The sequence below is a fragment of the Xiphophorus couchianus genome, chromosome 1 (assembly GCF_001444195.1).
Source record: "Xiphophorus couchianus chromosome 1, X_couchianus-1.0, whole genome shotgun sequence".
Lineage (NCBI taxonomy): Eukaryota > Metazoa > Chordata > Actinopteri > Cyprinodontiformes > Poeciliidae > Xiphophorus > Xiphophorus couchianus.
Genome location: NC_040228.1, coordinates 22,263,041 through 22,283,892, shown reverse-complemented (window position 1 = coordinate 22,283,892; position 20,852 = coordinate 22,263,041). Strand labels below are relative to the sequence as shown.

The window sequence follows — 20,852 nt, the reverse complement described above, 5'->3', positions numbered from 1 at the left end:
TGAGTTTGACAGCCCTGGAATAGACGGAGTATCTCTTTTATTGTACGACATAACAAATATGTAGAAAACATATTATTTTGTAAAAGTTAAATTCTACAGCTTTAAGACTGACACTTAAGAGAGCATAATAAAGGATGTGGTTGGCCTATTTTGCCGTTTTCTAATCACGAACTTGAACTAAGACGGTGGCAGCAGTACCTGGAAGCGTATCAAACTTCACTTCAGTGCGGTTTAATGAGCCGCTCAGTCCTGCCCCAGTTACAGCTCCGCCCCTAGTAACAGCCTGTACAGTACATGAGCCACGCGGGGAGACAGCAGCTGCTATTAAAGCTCCGAGAACCAAAAGGCCACCGTTCACATTTATCGACCAAGACCAGCAGGCGGGTTGAGAAACTAAAGCCCTACCTATCACAATGTATTGCCTGAAAAGTCTGCGGACGACCAACCCGGGAATCTTGCAGCTGTTTAAAAATGCAGTTATCTCCACCAGACTTGGAGCTGACATCTCCAGGAGTCAGCAACCTGTTCCTCTCTGGACGGCAACAATTCAGTCCCACAGAGCCTTTCATCCTCATCAGAAAGGCCCTGATGAGGACCAAGGACACTGCAAGTAGGTCACAAACGTTTGAAACTATTGTATTCATCAGCAGTCGTTCAATAAACTTTACATTTATTAGTTTCAAAATGTGATGTTCTGCTTCCTTGAAGTACCATTTGGCTGTTGGAGCTCAACTGGATCTCTCAATTATTAATATTATTGCTAGCAGTAGTGATAGCTGTAACTTTATTCGTTATTTATTTTAACAGTATTGATACTTGCCAGTTATTATATTTAATAAAGTGCCAAATACCAATATGCAATTTTTTTGCATGACAGAACCCCAACGGTCGTCGATTTGAGGTTGCTAAGCAACTCACCAAGCTACTTAACGGAAAATTGTTTCTCAGCCATTAGCACATTGAACAGCTCTAAGACCTTCTGGCCCTGAAAAGTTGTTTCTGACCAGGAGTTTCCTTCTTTTATTGATTATCTATCTCATATTGTACAAGAGACAAACATTTAAACATATATTCATATTTTACATAATATAAAGATTACACGCTGCAGCTGCAAGATGAGCAGCTGCCATTTTGGTGCGCTTGCGCTAGCTTATTTAAAACGTATAAAAAGTAGGCTGTTCTGACACAGTAGGAACAATTGATACACAAATTTATATAAAAACATAATTAGATGAAAAAATGTTTTATCAACCGGGTTTTGGCTCATTTTGGCTAGCAGCATATAGTTATATTTAAGGAAAGACTTCGTCCGCCATGTTTGCTAGTCGTCTCCTTGACGACAGGCTACAGTGGCAAAATAAAGAGTTGTAATGAAAAGTTGATGTAAGTCAGTGCTTCAGTTATTATTAAAAAAAGTAAGTCTAAACAAATGCGTTTTTAGCACTGAATTTAAGGAACTCAGTGTTTTACAGTTTTATGGAAGTTATTCCATTTTAGTGGAGCTTCCCCATGTGGGGTTCTGACATGGGGGACGCAAAGTAGGCTTAAAGTTACTAAAAAATATATTTTGGTGCTAAGCCATTCTATAATTTATTTCCAGACAAAAGTATCTTAAATTGTATTCTCTGAGCTACAATGAGCCAGTAAGGACTTTAGGACTGGAGTAATGTTCTCTTTTTTTCCTAGATTTAGTGTTGCAAGGAGCAAGTCAATAACATGAATTTCAGCAACAAAAAAAAGCATCCTTGGATGATTATAGCTTTCCAAGTAATAGACCAGAGCAGTTTTGGCTCTCCGTGAGACATTGAACCAAATAATTATTTTTATAGTTTAAGAAAAAAATTATTGATTAAAATTGAAAAGAATAAATTCAGGTAAAGAGACTGAACATCCAGCAAAAAAGACGCAATATACCCAAAAACTCTTAAAAGGAACGGAAATGACAACAAGGAGAACTTCTTGAAAAACAGCCACTTCAACTTAATCCAAGTCCATTTAAGATATTCAAGCCAAAGTGGAAAATTATCCTTTGGCCTGACAAGTGAAAATTTAAAAATCCATTTTAATCACTAACTCTAAGTCCTCCAGCCTAAATAGAAGAGGGCTCATTCTGCTTATCAGCACTGGGCTCAAATGCCAGAATCCATTTGAATAAGGGTCTGCTGCCGTGAACATGTTGTGAATAATTTAACTCATCATGCAAGTCAAATGATATAAACAGATATTAAAACGGCCAATGTTGCTATCAATGTTTGACTTTTTCAAATAATGTCTTGCATATTTCAGTAAGAGGTTGTCAAATAGAGGGCTGCACAGTGGCGCAGTTGGTAGCACTGTTGCCTTGCAGCAAGAAGGTCCTGGGTTCGATTCCCGGCCGGGGTCTTTCTGCATGGAGTTTGCATGTTCTCCCTGTGCATGCGTGGGTTCTCTCCGGGTACTCCGGCTTCCTCCCACAGTCCAAACACATGACTGTCAGGTCAATTGGTTTCTCTACATTCTCCCTAGGTGTGAGTGTGTGTGTGCAAGGTTGTTTGTCCTGTATGTCTCTGTGTTGCCCTGCGACAGACTGGCGACCTGTCCAGGGTGTACCCCGCCTCTCGCCCGGAACGTAGCTGGAGATGGGCACCAGCAACCCTCCCGACCCCATTAGGGACAAGGGTGAACAGAAAATGGATGGATGGATGGTTGTCAAATAGAACTTTGTGAATATTAAATGAACACCATCTTTACTAAACGATAGGATGTCTTGGTGAAAAAATGATTTAAGGGCAGCACAGATAATTGGTGCAAGATACACGTCACCACGGCGTACATTGAGCGGTGTACACCATTGTGACGAGCAACTAGATGTGCACACGTTAGGATGTTCAGTCAGAGAACAGAGACTGACTTGTGAACCACAAAAAACAAGTAGCACATTATGAAAAGAAGTTAGTCAACCTGTTAAAAACAGCAAGTTATGACGATAAACTTTCACTATTAAAAAGGGAGTCACTGAAAATGTAAATAATATTAAAAGATAATTAATTGGCTATTGCCTCTCGCCTGGAACGTTAGCTGGAGATAGGTACCAGCACCCCTCCTCACCCCACTAGGGACAAAGGTGTTAGAAAATGGATGGATGGATGGATGGATGGATAATTGACTATTAATTGTTGGACCAAGTAATAAGAAAAATAAGAAAGTCTTAATGTGTAGCAGTTCTTAATTAAAATCTGCTAACAAATTTTAAGGGAAGTAAAACAACACATAACGTATTTGCCCATTGCTTTAATAACAAGTCATAACAACGATTGATTAACCACTTACGGCTTTCTCTGATTTAAAACAATAAGTTCTCTTTTATTGTTGTTTGGTAATGGTTATTGTTCATAATAATTTTAAATCTAAGTCTGCCTAGAAAAGTCTTAATAGTTTTTTTAGTTTTTTTATTTCATAAATAAAAAAACAGCATGTTAAGTACAGTGGGTAACGAGTGGATATAATGTAACAAATACATTTGTGCTTGAATATTAAATGGTAAAAAAAAAAGCAGTTTACACATTAAGCTTCTCATTTGTAATATTTCATTGTTTTTGAGAACACTTTGAGGGTTGAAAGGTGCTACGTAAGTCTGATGTTATTTAATTTCATTCATATTTTGTGATTAATTGATGATTTAATGGTAGTTCATTAACATAGCATTTATATTCATTCCTATATTATATTTATGCCTTTTTAATAAACACACTTTCACAGCCCTGGACTGAGGTCAATATCTGGCCAGGTGCCATTACCTTCTCTGCCAGTGTAGTTGTTGACATAAACTTTGAGCTTCTGCTCACAGTTTTGACTTAATACATTGGAATCCATCCAGCCTTAAAATCACAACACACTGTGTTTGTTGTGTTTTGTTTTATTTTGACAGAAGCCGGCTCATGTCCAGCATAGAGGACCTGCTTTTTTACACCATCACCGACGGGAAAGAGATGATCCCCATCTCTCAGTTCATCTCTGTGAGTTAGTGCATCAACAAGTGCTGATTTGAGTTTCCCAAGCGCTCATGTGAGCATGTCCATAAAGGCAATATGCCACAGACTTGTTATGTTTCCTGAGAACACCTTTTATTAGATTAACCTTGGTGAGAAACATTACACCCCACCAGAAGAATCCAAAGCGTCTCCTGCTGGCTGGAAGGAACAGTTTAAAGGGTGTTTATAACCACCTTATGGACTCAGTCTAAATATACTTGGTGTGATGCTGCAGATTCAGGGAATTAACATAAGCAACTAACTGCTTTTCACGTCTGAATGTTTAGTCTCTGGGCTTTAATTCTATTATCTGTTACATTTTTCAAGTAATTCTTAAGTTTCTATATAACAAACAAATTAAAATGCTGTATCCATAGCTAAATAGCCTGCTAGGCCTTAATCAAGGCGCATAAGGCAAAATACCAAGCAAATATTTAAATAATGAACAACTACACTGATGGAAATAGACAGTTTTCTATAAGAATCTATGATAATTATGTTATAGAAAAATAGACATCTGGTGAAACGATGTCTATAACAACTAAGTCATTTTAAAAACAGCCATGCGTTTAGGAGCCATGTGTCAACACAGGTGGCAGCTTGTTATGCCACAGACCACTGGAGGTGTTTGTAGAGGCGACTCAGGCAGAAGATGGATGGTGAGAGAGCTGCTCAGACTCTTTGGATTAACAATAACAATGGAAAAAAAGAGAACACAAAGCCAACCTCGTGACTTCTATACGATGTTACTTTGGACGTATGTAGTTTGACAATAACAACACTGGGACATTTGTAAGTTAGTTTTTTCAAGCAAATAATACTTTTTTGCAGATTATGCACTATTGCTTAATTAAATATTAGAGAGGCATAAGAACTAGTGACACACAATATATCAATGTTGACATCAGGATCAAATAATAATAGTCATTTTTAACTTATCAGTATTGGTCCACTAAGTTGCTCACTCCTAATAGGAACGATTCAATCTTGTTTTAAGTTGATAGCTCACACTAATCTAACTACAAAATAGGAACAGCCTGCACAGAGTTCTAACTTCACTATTTCTGCCTTGAGGCTAAGAATTTCACAGAAATCAAACAAATGCAACAGCCATTTGTCAGGTTTGTTTACACTTTGAAGAGCTTGTCAACTGTGATGAGTAAAAAAAAAAAAAAAAAGAGCCAAGCTTCTCTGGTCAGGAGGGTCGAACACATGGTATCCCCAAAATAGACCCATGTGCTTTGTGCAGTGTCTGTCAGTGACACCAGCAGCAGGAGTGAGATAGCCACTATCTGCTCTGCTGCCCTCCTCATTTCCTTGCAGGCACACTTGTGCCTTTGAAATCCCCTAACTGTGTATGTCAAAGATTCCTGCAGCTGACAGGAGAATCCCATAGTTTCGACTTAATACTCCAGAGTCCGTACAGTAATAGCCACCATTAATCACCGTTTCTACTATCCCTTCTGAAAAAAAATGTGTTCAAATTCCTCTCTCCACTGTCTCCAGGCTTTGAGAAGAACAGGTTTGTTAACGTCTGACCCTCGGCTGCGGGACTGTATCCATCAGATGAGACAGTCTACGCTTGATTCCATGGGACCAGTCATGATGGACAAAAAACTTTTCAGAAGGTGAGAATACTTCTGGACAGTTGCAGTGTTTTTCAAAAGCGTCATTCATGGTCAAAAACTTCCATGTAGTGCATAATTTCTATTTTTCCCGCTTTATTCTGATGCCTCTAAGTAAAATCACCACCTCCTAAAGCTAAATACTCTAAGCTAAATAATTAGCTTAGAGTAATTTGATCTCAGTATGAACCCAGCTGTTCTGTGAAAGTCTTGGAGGTTTGTTAGTAAGCATCAACAAACACAGCTAGAAGAAAGTCGGGGAGAAATTTGTGGAGAAGTTGAAGGTTATAAAACAATATTTAAAAGTTTTACCATGTTTTAAACCATAGCCCATCCATCTGTTCTGACTGGCTGAGTGAGGAGAGGATTAATTAAAGAATAAGCCAAAAGACCCAGTGGAGATCAGGTGGGAATTTCTGTCAACAGGAAAAGCTATTAGCTGTGTGCTCAATAAATCTGCCCTTTATGGAAAAGATGTAAGAAGAAAACCCATTTGCAGTTTGCCACAAGCTATAGAGGGGTTACATCAAACATATGGAAAGTGGCGCTCTGGTAAGATGAGGCGGAAAAATGAACTTGTTGGTCTATTAACAAAATGCATATGTGTGGCAGAAATTAACACTGCATATTGCTTTGAAAATCCAATCCCTACAGTAAAATTATGTGGTTTCTCTTCAACATGGACATGGAAGCTAGTCAGAGTTGATGCAAAGAAGTAGCTAAACACATGAAAGGAAAAAACATATTTAAAATCTACAAACAACTATCCTAATCACACAGCTGGACCCAGAATTTATGTTTTATGTCAAAGCACATTTATGTGTTAGAATGACCCAGGCAAAGTCCACACTTAATTAAAATTAAGAATCTCTGGCAACACTTGAAAACTGCAGTTCACAGCTGCTCTACAGCCAGTCTGACTGGGTTTGCACTATTTTTTTTACAGACTGAGAAGAAATTTAGTCTTTAGATGCAGCATCTAGGTGCGATCCCAAATGATGGTTTTACAAAATATTGACTCAGTGGGGGCGTGAATACTGATGCATGTCTCATTTTTCTGGGTTTCATGTGTGAAAAAAGAAAAAGAAAAACATGAATCATTTTCTCCCAATTCACAAATGGTGTATCATGTATAATCTTAAAAAGTATAGTTGGAACATGACAACAACAAAAAAAAACAAGGAGTGGGAATACTTTCATAAGACTGTAAGCAGAGAGGAGACAGAATGCATTTAGTCCAACAAACATTCTGGATGTGTCAATGCTGTGCAATTAATAGTTAAAACAGCATGGAAAAAATAATAAATGAGTACAAGGTGTTGGGTCAGATTAAACTGAGGGACTCTAATGTGTTTTTGTTATGTAAGAAAGGTGATTTGTGGTCAGCTCTATTTGAGTCCTGGAGACTGACAGACACCGGTGTTTTATAGCTGACAGCTGCTATGAAGCAAATTCATGTGCATGCATGCATGCCTGGCAGCCAAAGCAGAGGAGCTTGGAGGGAAGTAGTGAGGTCTCTGAGTCTTCTAATGAAAGGGCATCATTCTGGTCGAGCTCCAGACTGCCAGCTACATTAGTAGGCTCAAAGGCACCACACTCCCTGCTTTCCTAATTCTATAATTTCCTAACTGAGGTGTAATTCTCAGACTCATCTTCTGTTCTGCAGCGGCACATTGCTACGTCTGGCTAAATGAATCAGTCGTAATGCTTCTGCTTGTTTTCTAAAATAAAGAGACTGTGGGAGCTTTAGCACAAATATTCTGCTGGAATAAAGAGAGAAATCATCTGTTGGTTTTTGGAAATGGCCAGCATAAATAATGCAAGCTGCAACTCACTCTCTTTTCACTTTGAAAGCCTCACTAACATCACCTAGGTCTCAAGGCTGCATATTTTAGTTTACACCAGTTGAGGGAGAATATACCCTTATCATTCCTTGAAAGCATACCGCGTTGTTCACCAATTATAACAATGGTTCTGACTCGAGACTCCACCATCTTCCGTACAGTACCAACTAGGGGGACTTAAGGTAATGTCTAAGTATGACTTCATGTAAAAGTGTTTCCTATGAATGAAGATGGTTGTAATAAACAACTGGAACGATAAGGGATTTACTCCTTGTAAAAGCCTAAGATAAATTCATCTTTTGTTGGAGAAGCACAAACTCACACTGAACAATTTTGGAAACTTGGTGGGGGAACATCCAACTGCCAAACGTATTGTCTGACATAACACTGACAGTAATATAATTTAGACTTGTTAGGTTCTTCCTGTTTTCCTGGGATAATATGGCATGACACACTGTTTTTCCTTTTGACCTAATACCCTCATGTCCTACCATCCATTCTAGAATCTGTGTTGCTGTGGGTTGCTTTCTCTTCTTAAGAGAAGACTTTCATTTGTCCTGTTCCCTAAAAGTGGTCGATTTTAGTAAAAAAAACCAAAAAAACATTTGTATTTCCATAATCTTTCCCCAATGAACTGAAATTGTCAAATTACAGGCAATATTTTTCAATGATGTTGAATACTGTTGGTTCAATAAAAAAAAAATCATATTTAAGCTTTTTGAACATATTTGAGAGGTATTAAAGTTCAGGCATCATATTGTGTTGCAACCTGCAATAGACAAATAGGTATGTTTTTATACTTGAACCAATGACGTTCTCCACCCTTTGCCACTGGAATGTTGTTCAATCTAAAAAAATGGAGTAATGAAATGATAACAATTAAAATCTGATAATATATACTAGAAAACAAAGCTTATTTGACAATTTGTCTTGTTTTTTATGCTTTCTTATTAAATAAAAAATTACATGAGTTGATTAAAAACGTTTGTAAAATCTCATTACTTTTTCACAGGTTTCTAAGAAACCACCAAGTGCCTGTCTCAATTTCTATGTATGGAGAAAAGAGAATCCGACTTAAAAAAGGTTTTTACATTTTTTAAATTCCCCACCTTCTGTCTGCAGGTGTGTCGGCAACAACATCATGTTGCTGACAAAGGCTTTCAGAAAAAACTTCATCATCCCTGACTTTGAGGATTTCACCCACCAGATCAACAGGATGTTTGAGAATGCACAACAGCAAAGAGGAGGGCATGTAAATAAGAGTCGCTCAGGCTCAGCATTTGCTTAGTCATTGTCGTGCGATTTCATGGGTTTCATTTCCTCAGGTAGCCGATTACATTCCTCAGCTGGCTAAGTTCAGTCCGGATCTTTGGGGCGTATCTGTTTGCAGCACCGACGGTCAGAGGTAACACAGCACCGGTCTTGGACGTGCTCTGCTCTTTGTGTGTGCAGCCTTAATAAGACTTCTCTTGTTTGCGCTGCTCCATTGTGACCTTTCTGCTTGCAGATACTCAGTGGGCGACACCAAGATTCCCTTCTGCCTGCAGTCATGTGTGAAGCCACTCGAGTACGCCATCTCTGTGCATGAGCATGGCACTGAACACGTTCACCGCTTTGTGGGCAAGGAGCCCAGTGGCTTCAAGTTCAACAAACTGTCACTAAATGAAGAAGGCAAGCAATTTATGTTATCAACTCCAGTCGCCTTCTCAATGCAAAACAATACAAATATCCGCCTTTATTGACTGTTGTATCGCCTTTGGATGTGCTCAAATCCACTTTGTTATTATCTCAGCAGAACGTCTGTCTCCACAGACAAAAGTCCTCCCAGTTGTTTGTATTTGTCCTTGTGTCTGAAGTAGCTGCTCTGTTGTTTTGGGATTGGTGCGGTGGTCATGTAGTCATTTTTCAATACAATTTCTCCTTGTGAAATGTCACACAAATCAAACAAAATTGAGTTATGAACCCAAAGACAGACCAAACGACCACTAAGTAACTAGTTCTGACCGCAGATATTGATTGGTAAGATTGACAGAAGATATAAACTAAATAGATCCTTAAACTGTTTGTTTAAGTAAGTCCAGAACTGACCTGCCAGAAGCTATATGTTTGTTTTCTGCCACAAATTGGGAATAAAAATGTAAAAAAATATATTAACAGAAAAGAGTTAGAATGGTATTCTACTGTAATTGTTTACCATTTTATCACATTTTTTTATAGCCATTGGTTTTTTAATTTGGTTTATAGCCTAATGGCTCCTACAAGTTCCCCACATAAAATTGACCTCCTAATCATTTTCACTGAGTGTTTTTGTTTTGCTTCTGTACAGATAAACCACACAACCCCATGGTGAATGCTGGAGCTATCGTCATTAGTTCTTTGATCAAGGTAAAACCTTACTATTTCTATATTTTTCAAAGAATGATCAAAGATATACAGTATTAATCCATATCAAAACTGCATTAAATTGTCTACTTTTTTTCTTTTATTTGTCACAAGAGCTAAATAGGATGCTTAGGAAAAATAGCTTTTTTTGAATGAGTAAATGAATGAAATACATAAAGCTAAATAATAGTACTGTGTATAAAATATGAATCTAGAGAAGGGAGAGGATTAGGCTAAAAGTAATAAACTGCATTCAGACTAATAACACTAAGTTACTGAAGATTTAAAATATCTGACAAGGAAGTCGGTGTTATGTGATGCACATAAAATATCTGATCCCCAAATGCAGCCACGAAGGGATGCAAATTTGTAAACATTCCTAAAAGCTTCAACAAAACCTCAGCTGTCTCAGGCTAGCTTAAGAGATGTGACTATTCAACACAGAAATAGTTGATTTAGTAAATCTGTTAAGACATCTGTCACATTCTTCTGATATGCGAGAAAAGTTTTAGAGATTTGGACTCTAGAAGCCTTGAAAAATGCCTTATAACACCTGCTTGATGCTCAAAATATCAGGCTGTTCTCATTTTAAACATAAACAAGAGTCAAGAGCCATTAGCGTGCCGTATATATTAGAATCAGCTCTGATCTAATTGGTATTGTGTATATGCAGATGCTGACACTTTACAATATAATATGAAACAATTGACTAGCAGCAATGCGGGTGTCAGAGGGAAGCAAAGCGAGAACTTCCAGTAAGCAGCTGGTCATGTCTAACATCATGAGATTAAACTCAGGCCTCAGGCTGTTAGCAGCAGCACATCTTATTCTCTCATACAGTTATACTCCTGCTGATATTTATGAGCTTTCAAGAGCTTTGTGCTTATAGGTCTATATAATCACCTTGTTCTGAAAGGTGTCACTGTTATCAATTTGTTTTAAGAAATTGGATAATAATTTCCTTGTTAGTAGTTTTTTTTCTTTTGTTGTTTACTGAAATTAAATTTCAGTGTGGCTTGAGAATCAAAATTACTTTGTGTCAGTTCAGAGGCTAAAACCTAAGCCTTCCCTGTGGCAGCTGCATTATGGTCATAGCACCTGATGTGAACATGCGTTGCAGTATTTTAGCCATGTATGGTCACGTTTCCTCTGTGGAGACTTTTCAAAGTTTCCCAGCTGACTGATGCGAAGGTCATTTTGAGGGAGAAACCCGGTTTGCGTCTAACCAATCACAGCTGCTGAGGCGGAGGGTATGTTACCATGTGCGTAAAACTGTTTAAGCAAACATGGTTTTATCTGTGTTTTTTAGTCTTTACTGGGTCAAATGCCTCTATACCTACAACAACAAAAATAAAAGGTCAAAGGACAAAACTGATAAATGCTCCTTTTTTTTAAACTCCTCCATGATTATTTGAGTCTCTAAATATGAATCCTGCTCCTTCTTGACAAATCCATGACCTGCTACTGATCCGTTAGTGGTGTGTGAAATTCAAGCACAGCCATAAAACAGCCGCCAGGCCAAACTGAGCACATCGCCACATGGAGTGACACACTCATCAGCGACATTTATCCGTTGCACAACACCCATCCAACCAAGCATGCTGTCAAATATGAGCTGCAGCACTGAAACACTGCCATCTGTAGGATCCTGGTGAAGCCCTGTAAAGCTACTCCTAGTTAAATATTTTCTTTCTTCTGTTTTTTTTAGCCGCATTCAAATAAAGCGGAGAGGTTTGACTATGTGAGTAAATGCTTTTCAGCTTCAGTTCTTTCAAACTCATCTTTCTGAATTGGGTTTCCGACTGAGCGCGCTCTAAATATGTTTCCACAGGTGATGGAGTTCTTGAAAAGTATGGCTGGTACAGAGTATGTGGGATTCAGCAATGCGACGTAAGAAAAAAAACAAACTGGTTGTTTTCTGATGTTTTTAATCAAATGCAGTTTTTCATACCTGTTGTATTCTTACAGTTTCCAGTCAGAGAGAGAGACTGGAGATAGAAACTATGCAATTGGTTATTACCTGAAAGAAAAAAAGGTTTGTGTGTTTATTTTTGTATCTGATAGTCTTTTCTTCTTTCTTCTGGTGAAGAAAAAAACTTAAATCAGTGTTTTAATTTGCATATTAATTGATCCAATTTTAGAAAAAAATGACAGTTTTTATAAACAAGTTATGCCACACTATTGGTATCATATAAGGTTTGAAAAGACATATTTAACTGAAGGTTCTATGATCTATGTAATTTTAAATATAATTTAATAGTTGTAGTCCATTAGTTTCTGTTTTCTTGAGCTATAAATATGCCACGAAGAACAGGCTAATTATTCCTCCTGCCAGTCGTCAAACTTAAAAAAACAAAAAATAAAAACACACTGTTTTTCTTTCTTTACAAGTGAGAATTTTTTTTTTTTAAAAACAGCTACTAACCTAAATTTGCTCATATCTGCAGTCAGAGCATTAGAGTCCCAAAAGCTGATTGTTAAAGAATTGCTACAAAGTGGAGAGTTGAACTTACCAAATCCAAATTACAACTATTAATTTATAGGCTTTTGTATACGTCTTTTCCCTGGGTGTTAATACATATATAAGGCGCTGCTTATAGTTGAGGGTGTGCTAACTCTGATTGTTATTCTTGCAGTGCTTCCCTGACAGGGCAGATATGATCGGAGCCCTTGACTTCTACTTCCAGGTAACTATTTATAGTATTTCTCCGGTTTTTTCAGAGGGCAAAGTATTGATGGAGAAGTTTTGCTTCCAGAAAAATATGTATAGAAAAATAACGTTTGTTCTCTGATTCACTGAACCTGCTTTAAAAAAAGGTATTTCTTTTAGGATTCATGATGTGTATATTAAATTTATACAAAATTACTAAATGTTATTGACGTGGCTTAAGAAATCTGACATTTTTCCAATATGTGGGAATCAGTTTTAAAGTTTTTATTTTTAAAAATTACTCTACAAAAAATTAATTAATCATTATTCAATTATTAAAATATAAAGAAACACATTTTTTAAACAATAAACTACTTCTTAATTTACAGTAAAATGTGATTTGCTTTTAATTTCTATTTTCAACGTTGCACATCTAAAAGATTTTACCCATCATTGTTTTGTTTTTTTGAGATCTTGACTCAGAACCTACACATAAATACAATCCTACATATTTTCTTTTGTTTGTTTTGCTGTCAAGTTCTCAAAATATTTTCAGTCAGTAAAATCATTGGTTCAAGTTTGTAGGTACCTGTAGAAAATAATACTATTTATCTCTGTGTCCATTTTTATTGTTTGTTACAAACTTAGAGGCTCTTTTTTAGGAGAAATGTCGATCATTTGTTGGTTTCTGTTACTCTTTCATAACAACCACCTGCCTACATGGGAGGCATTTAGTAAAAATCTGAGAATATTTCTCACAGAAAATCTGTGTCTGTCTCTCCATTCCAGTTGTGCTCCATTGAGGTGACCTGTGAGTCTGGAAGTGTCATGGCTGCCACACTGGCCAATGGAGGCATTTGTCCAATCACGGGCGATCGTGTGCTCAGTGCTGAAGCCGTTCGCAACACGTTGAGTCTGATGCATTCCTGCGGGATGTACGACTTTTCTGGGCAATTTGCTTTCCATGTAAGTGTCTTAGTTTGTATTTAGCAAAGAGTTTCGATGACTGTAGGTTAGAACCAGAATGTTTGGTCTCTTTTTTTCCATTTTGTACTCATAAACATACCTTTGCTTTCCCAGTCAACAAATCAGTTTATTTTCTCAATTGTTTAATTAATTATGGAGGTAAATAATCATAAAAAGTTTTTGTTAAATTAGATATTTTTGTTCCGGCTATTTTATTCTACACAATATTTCAAATAATTTTCTAATTCTTTTTTTGGGGCTAGTAGTATATTCTTGATAAAAATAAAAAAAAACATGAGCGTCATGCTTTTTTTAGATATTTATTCAGTCACAACACATTTCAAACAAAAATAATTAAAGAAAAGAACTTACATTTTTTGCTGTAAAAAAATTCTGGAACAAAAAGACCAAAGCTGAAAATATTTCAATTAGGCAGAGAAGCTAAATGACTATTTCATATTTCATATTTCAATGGATTGTTGTCTTCAGGATAAATTATTCAGGCTCCAGTATTGTTTTTGTTCTCCTGGCTTAGGTGGGGGTGCCTGCCAAATCTGGCGTTTCAGGGGCTGTTCTGCTGGTGGTTCCCAACGTTATGGGCATGCTGTGTTGGTCCCCGCCGCTGGATCGGCTCGGAAACAGCGTCAGAGGAATTCACTTCTGTCAAGTAGGCTGCTTATTTCTTATCCAGACAAATATATTTCAGATATAACCATAGATTATTAAACAACAATAATTTGATCCAAAAGGAGCTTGTTTCTTACTTCAACTTCCATAATTATGACAACCTGAGGCATTTCACCAAGAAACACGACCCGAGGAGACAGATGGACGACGATCCAGTGAGTTTAATGCCACAAAAGACCTACAATCTGCCTGGTTTTTTTTACCATGAGACTGCCTTTGTAAGAATTTATAAACTTTAATTTTCTTCATGTTTTCCTTCAGAACAAGTCAGTTGTTAATCTGATGTTTGCAGCGTACAGCGGTGACGTCTGTGCTTTGAGGAGGTCAGTAGAAATAAACATTTTCTTTCTCCAGCACTAGGATCAAAATAAAATACTGCAGAAAAAAACTGAAATTATTTTAGTCATATCATTGTCAGTATGTTTTTTGCCATTAAACATACTCAATATACAGTATAGCATACTGTAAGTTGTAAAGCAGCTGCTAGGAATCATGAAACTTTAAATTGATTTAAATTTTAATGTTATTCTGAATAGCATACCTTTGCTGTAATTGTTTTAATATATAGTGTTTGTATATACACACCTTTTGTCCTTATAGCTTACCTCCACACAGCAAACATCTCTCTCTCCCTTCATTTACAGCAATATTTCTTTATTCGTACCTCCTCCGTCTCCGTCTCTCCCCCAGGTTCGCGCTGTCAGCTGTTGACATGGAGCAGAGGGATTATGACTCTCGCACCGCTCTCCACATCGCTGCTGCCGGAGGTAACACTTTGCATGATTACTTCGATCATCCTTTGTGTCGGGTTTGGCATTTATATAAAACTCAATGAAATATGGCATTTCAAATGCTGCGTGGTTTTTGTTCATGCTCATTTTCCTCCTAGGCCACGCGGACGCTGTAACGTTCCTGACACGAATATGTAAACTGAATCCGTACATTAAGGACAGGTAGGGGGAGGGGGTTGTCACCATTCATCTGATACTAACTCATTTTACTAACTATAACAGCCCATCCTTGTCCATTTCACACTGTCGTCTATCAGATGGGGCAACACACCCCTTGATGACGCCATGCAGTTTGGCCATGATGTTGTTGTTTCAGTCCTGCAAAAGTACCAACATGAGTGCAAAGACTCGTCCAGCCGCACAGAGGAGCAGAACCCCGCTCTGGACACGATGAAGAACTCTGTTTAAGAAATATTCATGAAAGTTTGGATTGAAACCTTCTGCTGCACAGCGGGAAAGAATCACAGGACAGAAGGTAATTGGGAGAACTGATGAATGTTTGTCTTTATTCTCTTTTTAAGGGAACATGCCTTCTGAAAAGTCTGACATTTTTACATTTTCCAACCAAAGGCTATAAAAGTGTAGTAAAAAAAACATACTACATAACTACATCAATAATCAATTACTACTAACCTACATTCATTTTTTGGGTAGTAATATTCTTGTTTTGTGCAAAAATTTGATTGAGAAATGTTACTGAAATGTAAATATTTAAAAATTGTGCTATTTAAGTTTTATGTCTTAAAATGTATGTTTTTCTTTGGCCCCCTTCACACTGGAGTGAGATCACTGTACGACTTTAGCCAGAGTGGTGAAACTCAGCAGGGTACTGGAAAATGGTTCTGGAGTCAAAGCTTCCCATTACTGTTAGTTCACACAAAGCCTACGTAGAACAGTAATGGTGACTTATTGTCATCTCAGCAGCATATTAGCATCATACTATAGCCAGTTTAACAAAGGAAGCATCGGAAGCAGTGGCATGCATGAGAAAGAATCCCTACGAAAAAGAAGTGCACACACCTCCAAATTGTGTCTGAGCTTGGATGTGTTGGTTGCTGGGAGACTGAAACATGTCGACAGCAGTTTGAACACACTCCTGGATTTCCTGTTTGCTGCGATCCAAACTGTAACTCCATAACTACATTATGGAGCCTGCATGATTCCACCTCCTCTCAAGGATATATACTGTATATATATAAGTAGAGAGAGAGAGGGAGAAATTGTGTACATCCTGTAAAGGTTATGCAGCAGAAGAAATAGCCGTGCCTGTAGCATAGTGATAGAGTCATATTTTGGTGTGATCTTACAGGGCTGTGGTGTCCAGTGTCTGTCCTCAAGTGCAGGCGTCCCACATGTTTCAGATATTTTCCTATTTCAACACACCTGACTCAAATGAACAGTTACCAGGAACCACGCAGTGCTTGATGGCAGGCTGAAGAAGTTATTTGTTCATTTCGAATAAGTTGCAGCAGGACAACAGGCCTCCAAGGACCAGAACTGGACACCGCTGTTAGAGGGCACTGCTGCATCCTAGTGAAAGTCTAGATGTGTAGATGGTGAGATGATCAACATGTGAATGTGCTGCTGATCTCCAGACCACCCCGACACTGCAGGAGAGCCAATCAGAGAAGCAGAAAATAGCACTAAGATCTGTCTGGCAACTGCTAGGTGTAGCCGTGTCATGATTGCTTTCACACTGAAGGAGGTTTTCCTCATTTGCAGCAATCCAAGCAGCTTCTAACAGGTAATTAAAATCATAGAGGGGATTCATCCAGTGTGAACAGGGCCTTAATTAAAATACTCTGGGGATTAAACTTCAATGTGTCATTAGAGATTTATTTAAAAGGAGTCTGAAAGCTACTGGGGCTGTTCTGTTGGGAAAATAATATGCACTTCAGTATGCTCCCTACCAGCTGGGTTTTGTTTTGTTCTTTATTGATATGCACATGCTCACTATGGTGTTTAGGATTTATAAAGACTGTATAAACCTTCATGTTAATTTTTTAATTTTTTTTTATTAGGCAGTAATAATTGTGAGACTCAGGGCCAATACTGCGGCTAAAGATAATTAAACCAACAAGTTGCATTGATAGCCAAGATATATAGTTTCCTATTAGGTTTTAATGCCTAAAAAAATAAGACCGCATATTTATATATTTTTAAATGTCCACCTTTATATAACAGTTTTTGAATAATTCAACTGACAAACCAATAAATTTAAGAAAAAGATTTAAAAAGTTCAATAACCTGGAAGCATAAGAGTGCACACTTTTAAAATAATACTTTACTGAAACAACAGTACTGGAATATCGGTCAGCAAATTTTAAATTTACTTTTTTTTCTGGTTGAACCATTCGAGTCGGCATTCTCTCTTATGTAGAGAGATGCCAAAAAATAATGTCCTCTTTCATTTTCAGCCATTTAGCAGAAACCTTAATGAGCTAAAACTGAGTATTTGGAACAGCTTACAATCTCCTCCATCTTGAAAAAAAGCCTTGCTCCATCAGAAGAATTATAATCCCAGAGCATCATGCTGCCAACACCTTGTTCCACATTTGAAACACTTTTTCCCGAGTTTTTCAGAAATTTGGAAGGAAAAATCTGGATTCTGTTTAGCAAACTTATTTTATCAACTAAACTTACAGTAAATATAGCAGATATGCAGTTATGCAACCAGGTTATAATACTCTTTAGCTTTGCTATATTTCTGCTTACAAATTTGTTGGTCAATTGAATTGATCTGAAAATTGAAAAATAGTTTCTAAATAATTTATACTGGTCTTATTCTTTTTAATTTAAAACCTGTTTGTGTATATTTGAGATCCAGTGCATGCAGAGATGCACCAATCAAAAGACTGGAATCAGTCGATATCTCCTTGATCATTAAATCTAAATATGTTCAATATTTTTGTACTACAAACACATCATCTAACAGGAAACAGTTAGATACATTTTAGAATTGAATATAAATCATATAAAAAGTTAAATATCGACATATCGACTCCAGGTATAAATAGCAATTGTTCCATAGTTTCTTCATGTTTGTTTGTGTTCAAAATGGCTACCTTTATGAAATGTAAAATGATTTCCTGCAGGTTTTATGTGTCATACAAGAACTGATCAGAATATGTTAAATTCTGTTAAATATTTGACAAGAGGCATCAAAGACAACCAAAAAAACGGAATCGACCAGAAAAAGCCTGATCGGTGCTTCTCCATAAAAATGTCTTACTAAAACTGACTTTTCATGTTTTCAATTTCAAGCTTCATAACCTTTACATTTCACTTGTCATAAAACTTTAAATATTCAATGATTTATTTTTCCCAATACCATCAGTTAATTCTGTTGCGATGTCAACATGTTAAGCTAGTAGTTGGTGTATCCTGACTGTATTTTTTGTTTAAGTTTAAATTTATCATCATTACTTACAATCTACAAGTTTGGAAACATGAGTAAAGTGAATAGAGTTTCTCAAAATAAGGTTTAAACATGTTTTTACTTTTAAGGAAAATATCAAACATGTAAATTTAAAATAAGATAAAAATGTAATATACTCAACTATCATATCTAAAAGTGTTTTTTTTCTAAGTTTAGGTTTTACACTCAGCAAAACTTCTGTACAAATCTTCAGTTCACTGTAAATAGTTACCTGTAAATAAAAAGAAAAATGTTTAAAATTTCAGTGAAGTTATTTTATTAAACAATACATGGTTTGAATATGAACACAGAGAAGTTATGTGATGTTTTAAGGAGTACATTTGTGGACAATACCACAGCATGCATTGTATAAGACAAAATTGGCAGCAAATATTTCTCAAATCTAACCACACGTTCCTTGTTTCCTCATTTAGTCTCTGAGGTAATGTTCCATTACACGCAGAAAACACACACAAAATGAGTTTATATTATTCAAAGTGATGATTTGCTGAATTACACAGTAATTAATCATCATTGGAAGATAAGTCCTATTGCTGTTTGTCCTGCACAGTTATGTAGGATGCTGATAAATGCTGCCTGATTATCCATGGTAGTCATCTGGGTTAATCCAGCTTCACTTCAAGCCTTCTGGCTCCTCCAGACCAGAGTGTGTGAGGATTTCCCCGTCCCAAAGCCCAAACGCCGGGCAAACAGGAGCCGTGAACCGAGCTCTGAGTGTGTGAATGATTCTGGGCTTCTCAATGTCCACCAGCCCCACGAACCCGGCGTCGTAGTCTAGCAGGATCCCCACTCGGTCCGGTTTCCCCACCAGAGTCACAGGCACCACCTTACTGCCGGTCATGGCGAACCACTTCCTCTGAGCATAGCCGAACACCCAGGAGGAGCTGCTGGTACCCACACACTCGTCTCTGGACATCACCGCCTCCGCGACCCCCAGACGAAACTCCTGGGACTTTTTCACCGTGACCTCCCAGTAGTGTCGTTCGCTGCTAATCTTTTTATCGCCCAACACGACGGCCCACTCTCGGAAACGCTCGGGGTCGTCTTGGACCTGGGAGGGGTCAAGGCCCAGCATGCGGTAGATGATGCCTGTGTCTTTCTTGAAGAGGTCCAGGCTGCTGTGGGCCGTACGCTCATTGAGTCTGAACTGAAGGTCTAGAAATAAAAAACCCACAAATGTGTTATCTAATAATAAAAAGTCTAAATATTTACATAATTTATATGCATGTTATTTATGAATTAACCAAGTTCTCTGTAAATTTTCCCCAAAAAATACAAGTGCATGATTGTCACAATAACAAATTTTGCTGGATGATAAATTATCCCAAAAGCTATCACAATAAACGATAAAAATTATTGTTTTGAGACCATTTTTAATTAATATAGTGGTAATGACAATCATGGGGTTACTAGATTATCTTTAGAAAAATACAAATGACCTGTAAAACTGTAAAAAGTAAAGTTGAAGCCATCATGTTAGTGTAATTTGTCATTATTTACATATTTGTACGGAATCTAGTAAGGCTATAGTCAAAGCAGATCACCATCCATTCAAAATACTCAAATCCACCAAACAGTATGTCTATATTAAGAGTTGTTATTTAAAGTCAAGGTCCAGCTCTCTGCATGAAGTGTGTTACAAAACTACTGGCGGACTTGTCTCTGCAAGTATTGTGTCAACATGCAGCAGCAAGCTGCTCCATCCATTATCGGACAGAGTGTCTGTTCAGTATTTCAACAAGAGTCCTTGCGTGTGCAGCGGGAATGGCTACAACTAAGGTTAACAGTATTTATATATTTTTTTATACTGTAAACGCTTGTTAATAGGCCCCTTTTAAAGACACTCTTTTGTCACATGAACTTTTTAATCTACCCTTGATCTTTTGTTGCCCTTTTGAGGTCAAGGCTTCCCTCCACCCTTTGTTTTTTTTTAGGTTTTTGGATTTGCACTCCCAGATAAAGCTGCGCTTTTTCGCATGAAGAGCAAATGAATCGGATCTGGTAACAATAACAATCTTTTGTGAATAGCTCTCAGACTGAGCTGAGCCTAATATCGGACATTAAGCTCTGCGTTAGCATTGCTAATAATTAGCTTCCATAAAACATTAACTTACGGTTTCCCGTTGATGTGCATATAAAGCGCCTTTTCGCTGACAGACTGACTTCCCGCCTGTGTCCCGCAGACAGGGAGGACAATGTCCGCCCTGTCCAGCGACAGAGAGGAGAGATCCTGATAGGTATCGCCATGTTTTCCCTCCTGCTGCTGCTCACATGTCGTTCTTCCTTCTGCTGGTAGATGTAGTAATGTTTGCGCTCTGGCGCCCTCTGCAGCCTCGGAGAGGAACATTACCCTACAACAGCACCATGGACAGCAGCCAGCCACATAAACGCGACTGTCTCAATTTATTTTAAAGAAAAACTGATTTGTAACTGGGCTTATATCAATATTTCATCCAGT

The 20,852-nt window shown here is 37.6% G+C and overlaps 2 protein-coding genes across 4 annotated transcripts in view; one reads left to right on the top strand and one right to left on the bottom strand.

The window, feature by feature from the left end:
- Positions 1–286: 286 nt before the first annotated feature.
- gls2a (glutaminase 2a (liver, mitochondrial)) overlaps positions 287–20,852 on the top strand; it is a 31,595-nt gene continuing 11,029 nt past the window's right edge. Inside the window, exons 1-19 of one of the 3 annotated variants that reach the window (XR_003594888.1) lie at positions 287–610; positions 3,908–3,995; positions 5,517–5,638; positions 8,602–8,731; positions 8,805–8,884; positions 8,987–9,150; positions 9,806–9,864; positions 11,570–11,602; positions 11,693–11,751; positions 11,830–11,896; positions 12,498–12,548; positions 13,301–13,477; positions 14,013–14,144; positions 14,227–14,319; positions 14,426–14,487; positions 14,855–14,931; positions 15,054–15,117; positions 15,213–15,430; positions 16,265–18,627. Coding sequence is in view for 1 of the 3 variants with exons in the window: in XM_028012373.1 (XP_027868174.1) it covers positions 414–610; positions 3,908–3,995; positions 5,517–5,638; positions 8,602–8,731; positions 8,805–8,884; positions 8,987–9,150; positions 9,806–9,864; positions 11,570–11,602; positions 11,693–11,751; positions 11,830–11,896; positions 12,498–12,548; positions 13,301–13,477; positions 14,013–14,144; positions 14,227–14,319; positions 14,426–14,487; positions 14,855–14,931; positions 15,054–15,117; positions 15,213–15,363 (1,806 nt within the window). In the remaining 2 variants the exon portion in view is untranslated. Of the gene's footprint in view, positions 611–3,907; positions 3,996–5,516; positions 5,639–8,601; positions 8,732–8,804; positions 8,885–8,986; positions 9,151–9,805; positions 9,865–11,569; positions 11,603–11,692; positions 11,752–11,829; positions 11,897–12,497; positions 12,549–13,300; positions 13,478–14,012; positions 14,145–14,226; positions 14,320–14,425; positions 14,488–14,854; positions 14,932–15,053; positions 15,118–15,212; positions 18,628–20,852 lie in introns of those variants that run through there. The other 2 variants (XR_003594889.1, XM_028012373.1) reach the window with 2 other exon arrangements.
- spryd4 (SPRY domain containing 4) lies at positions 18,634–20,784 on the bottom strand. Its single transcript, XM_028012415.1, has 2 exons — positions 20,509–20,784; positions 18,634–19,549 (listed from the first exon to the last, which is right to left on the bottom strand). Exons 1-2 carry the CDS (start codon positions 20,639–20,641, stop codon positions 19,008–19,010), a joined length of 675 nt encoding a protein of 224 aa, XP_027868216.1. The 5' UTR covers positions 20,642–20,784; the 3' UTR covers positions 18,634–19,007.

Bases quoted from the DNA above. Each gene is read 5' to 3' on its own strand.
- spryd4 (XM_028012415.1), bottom strand. From the start codon at position 20,641: ATGGCGATACCTATCAGGATCTCTCCTCTCTGTCGCTGGACAGGGCGG. The intron at 19,550-20,508 runs GTAAGTTAATGT...TTTTATTTCTAG, and splicing joins ATGCACATCAACGGGAAACC to ACCTTCAGTTCAGACTCAAT.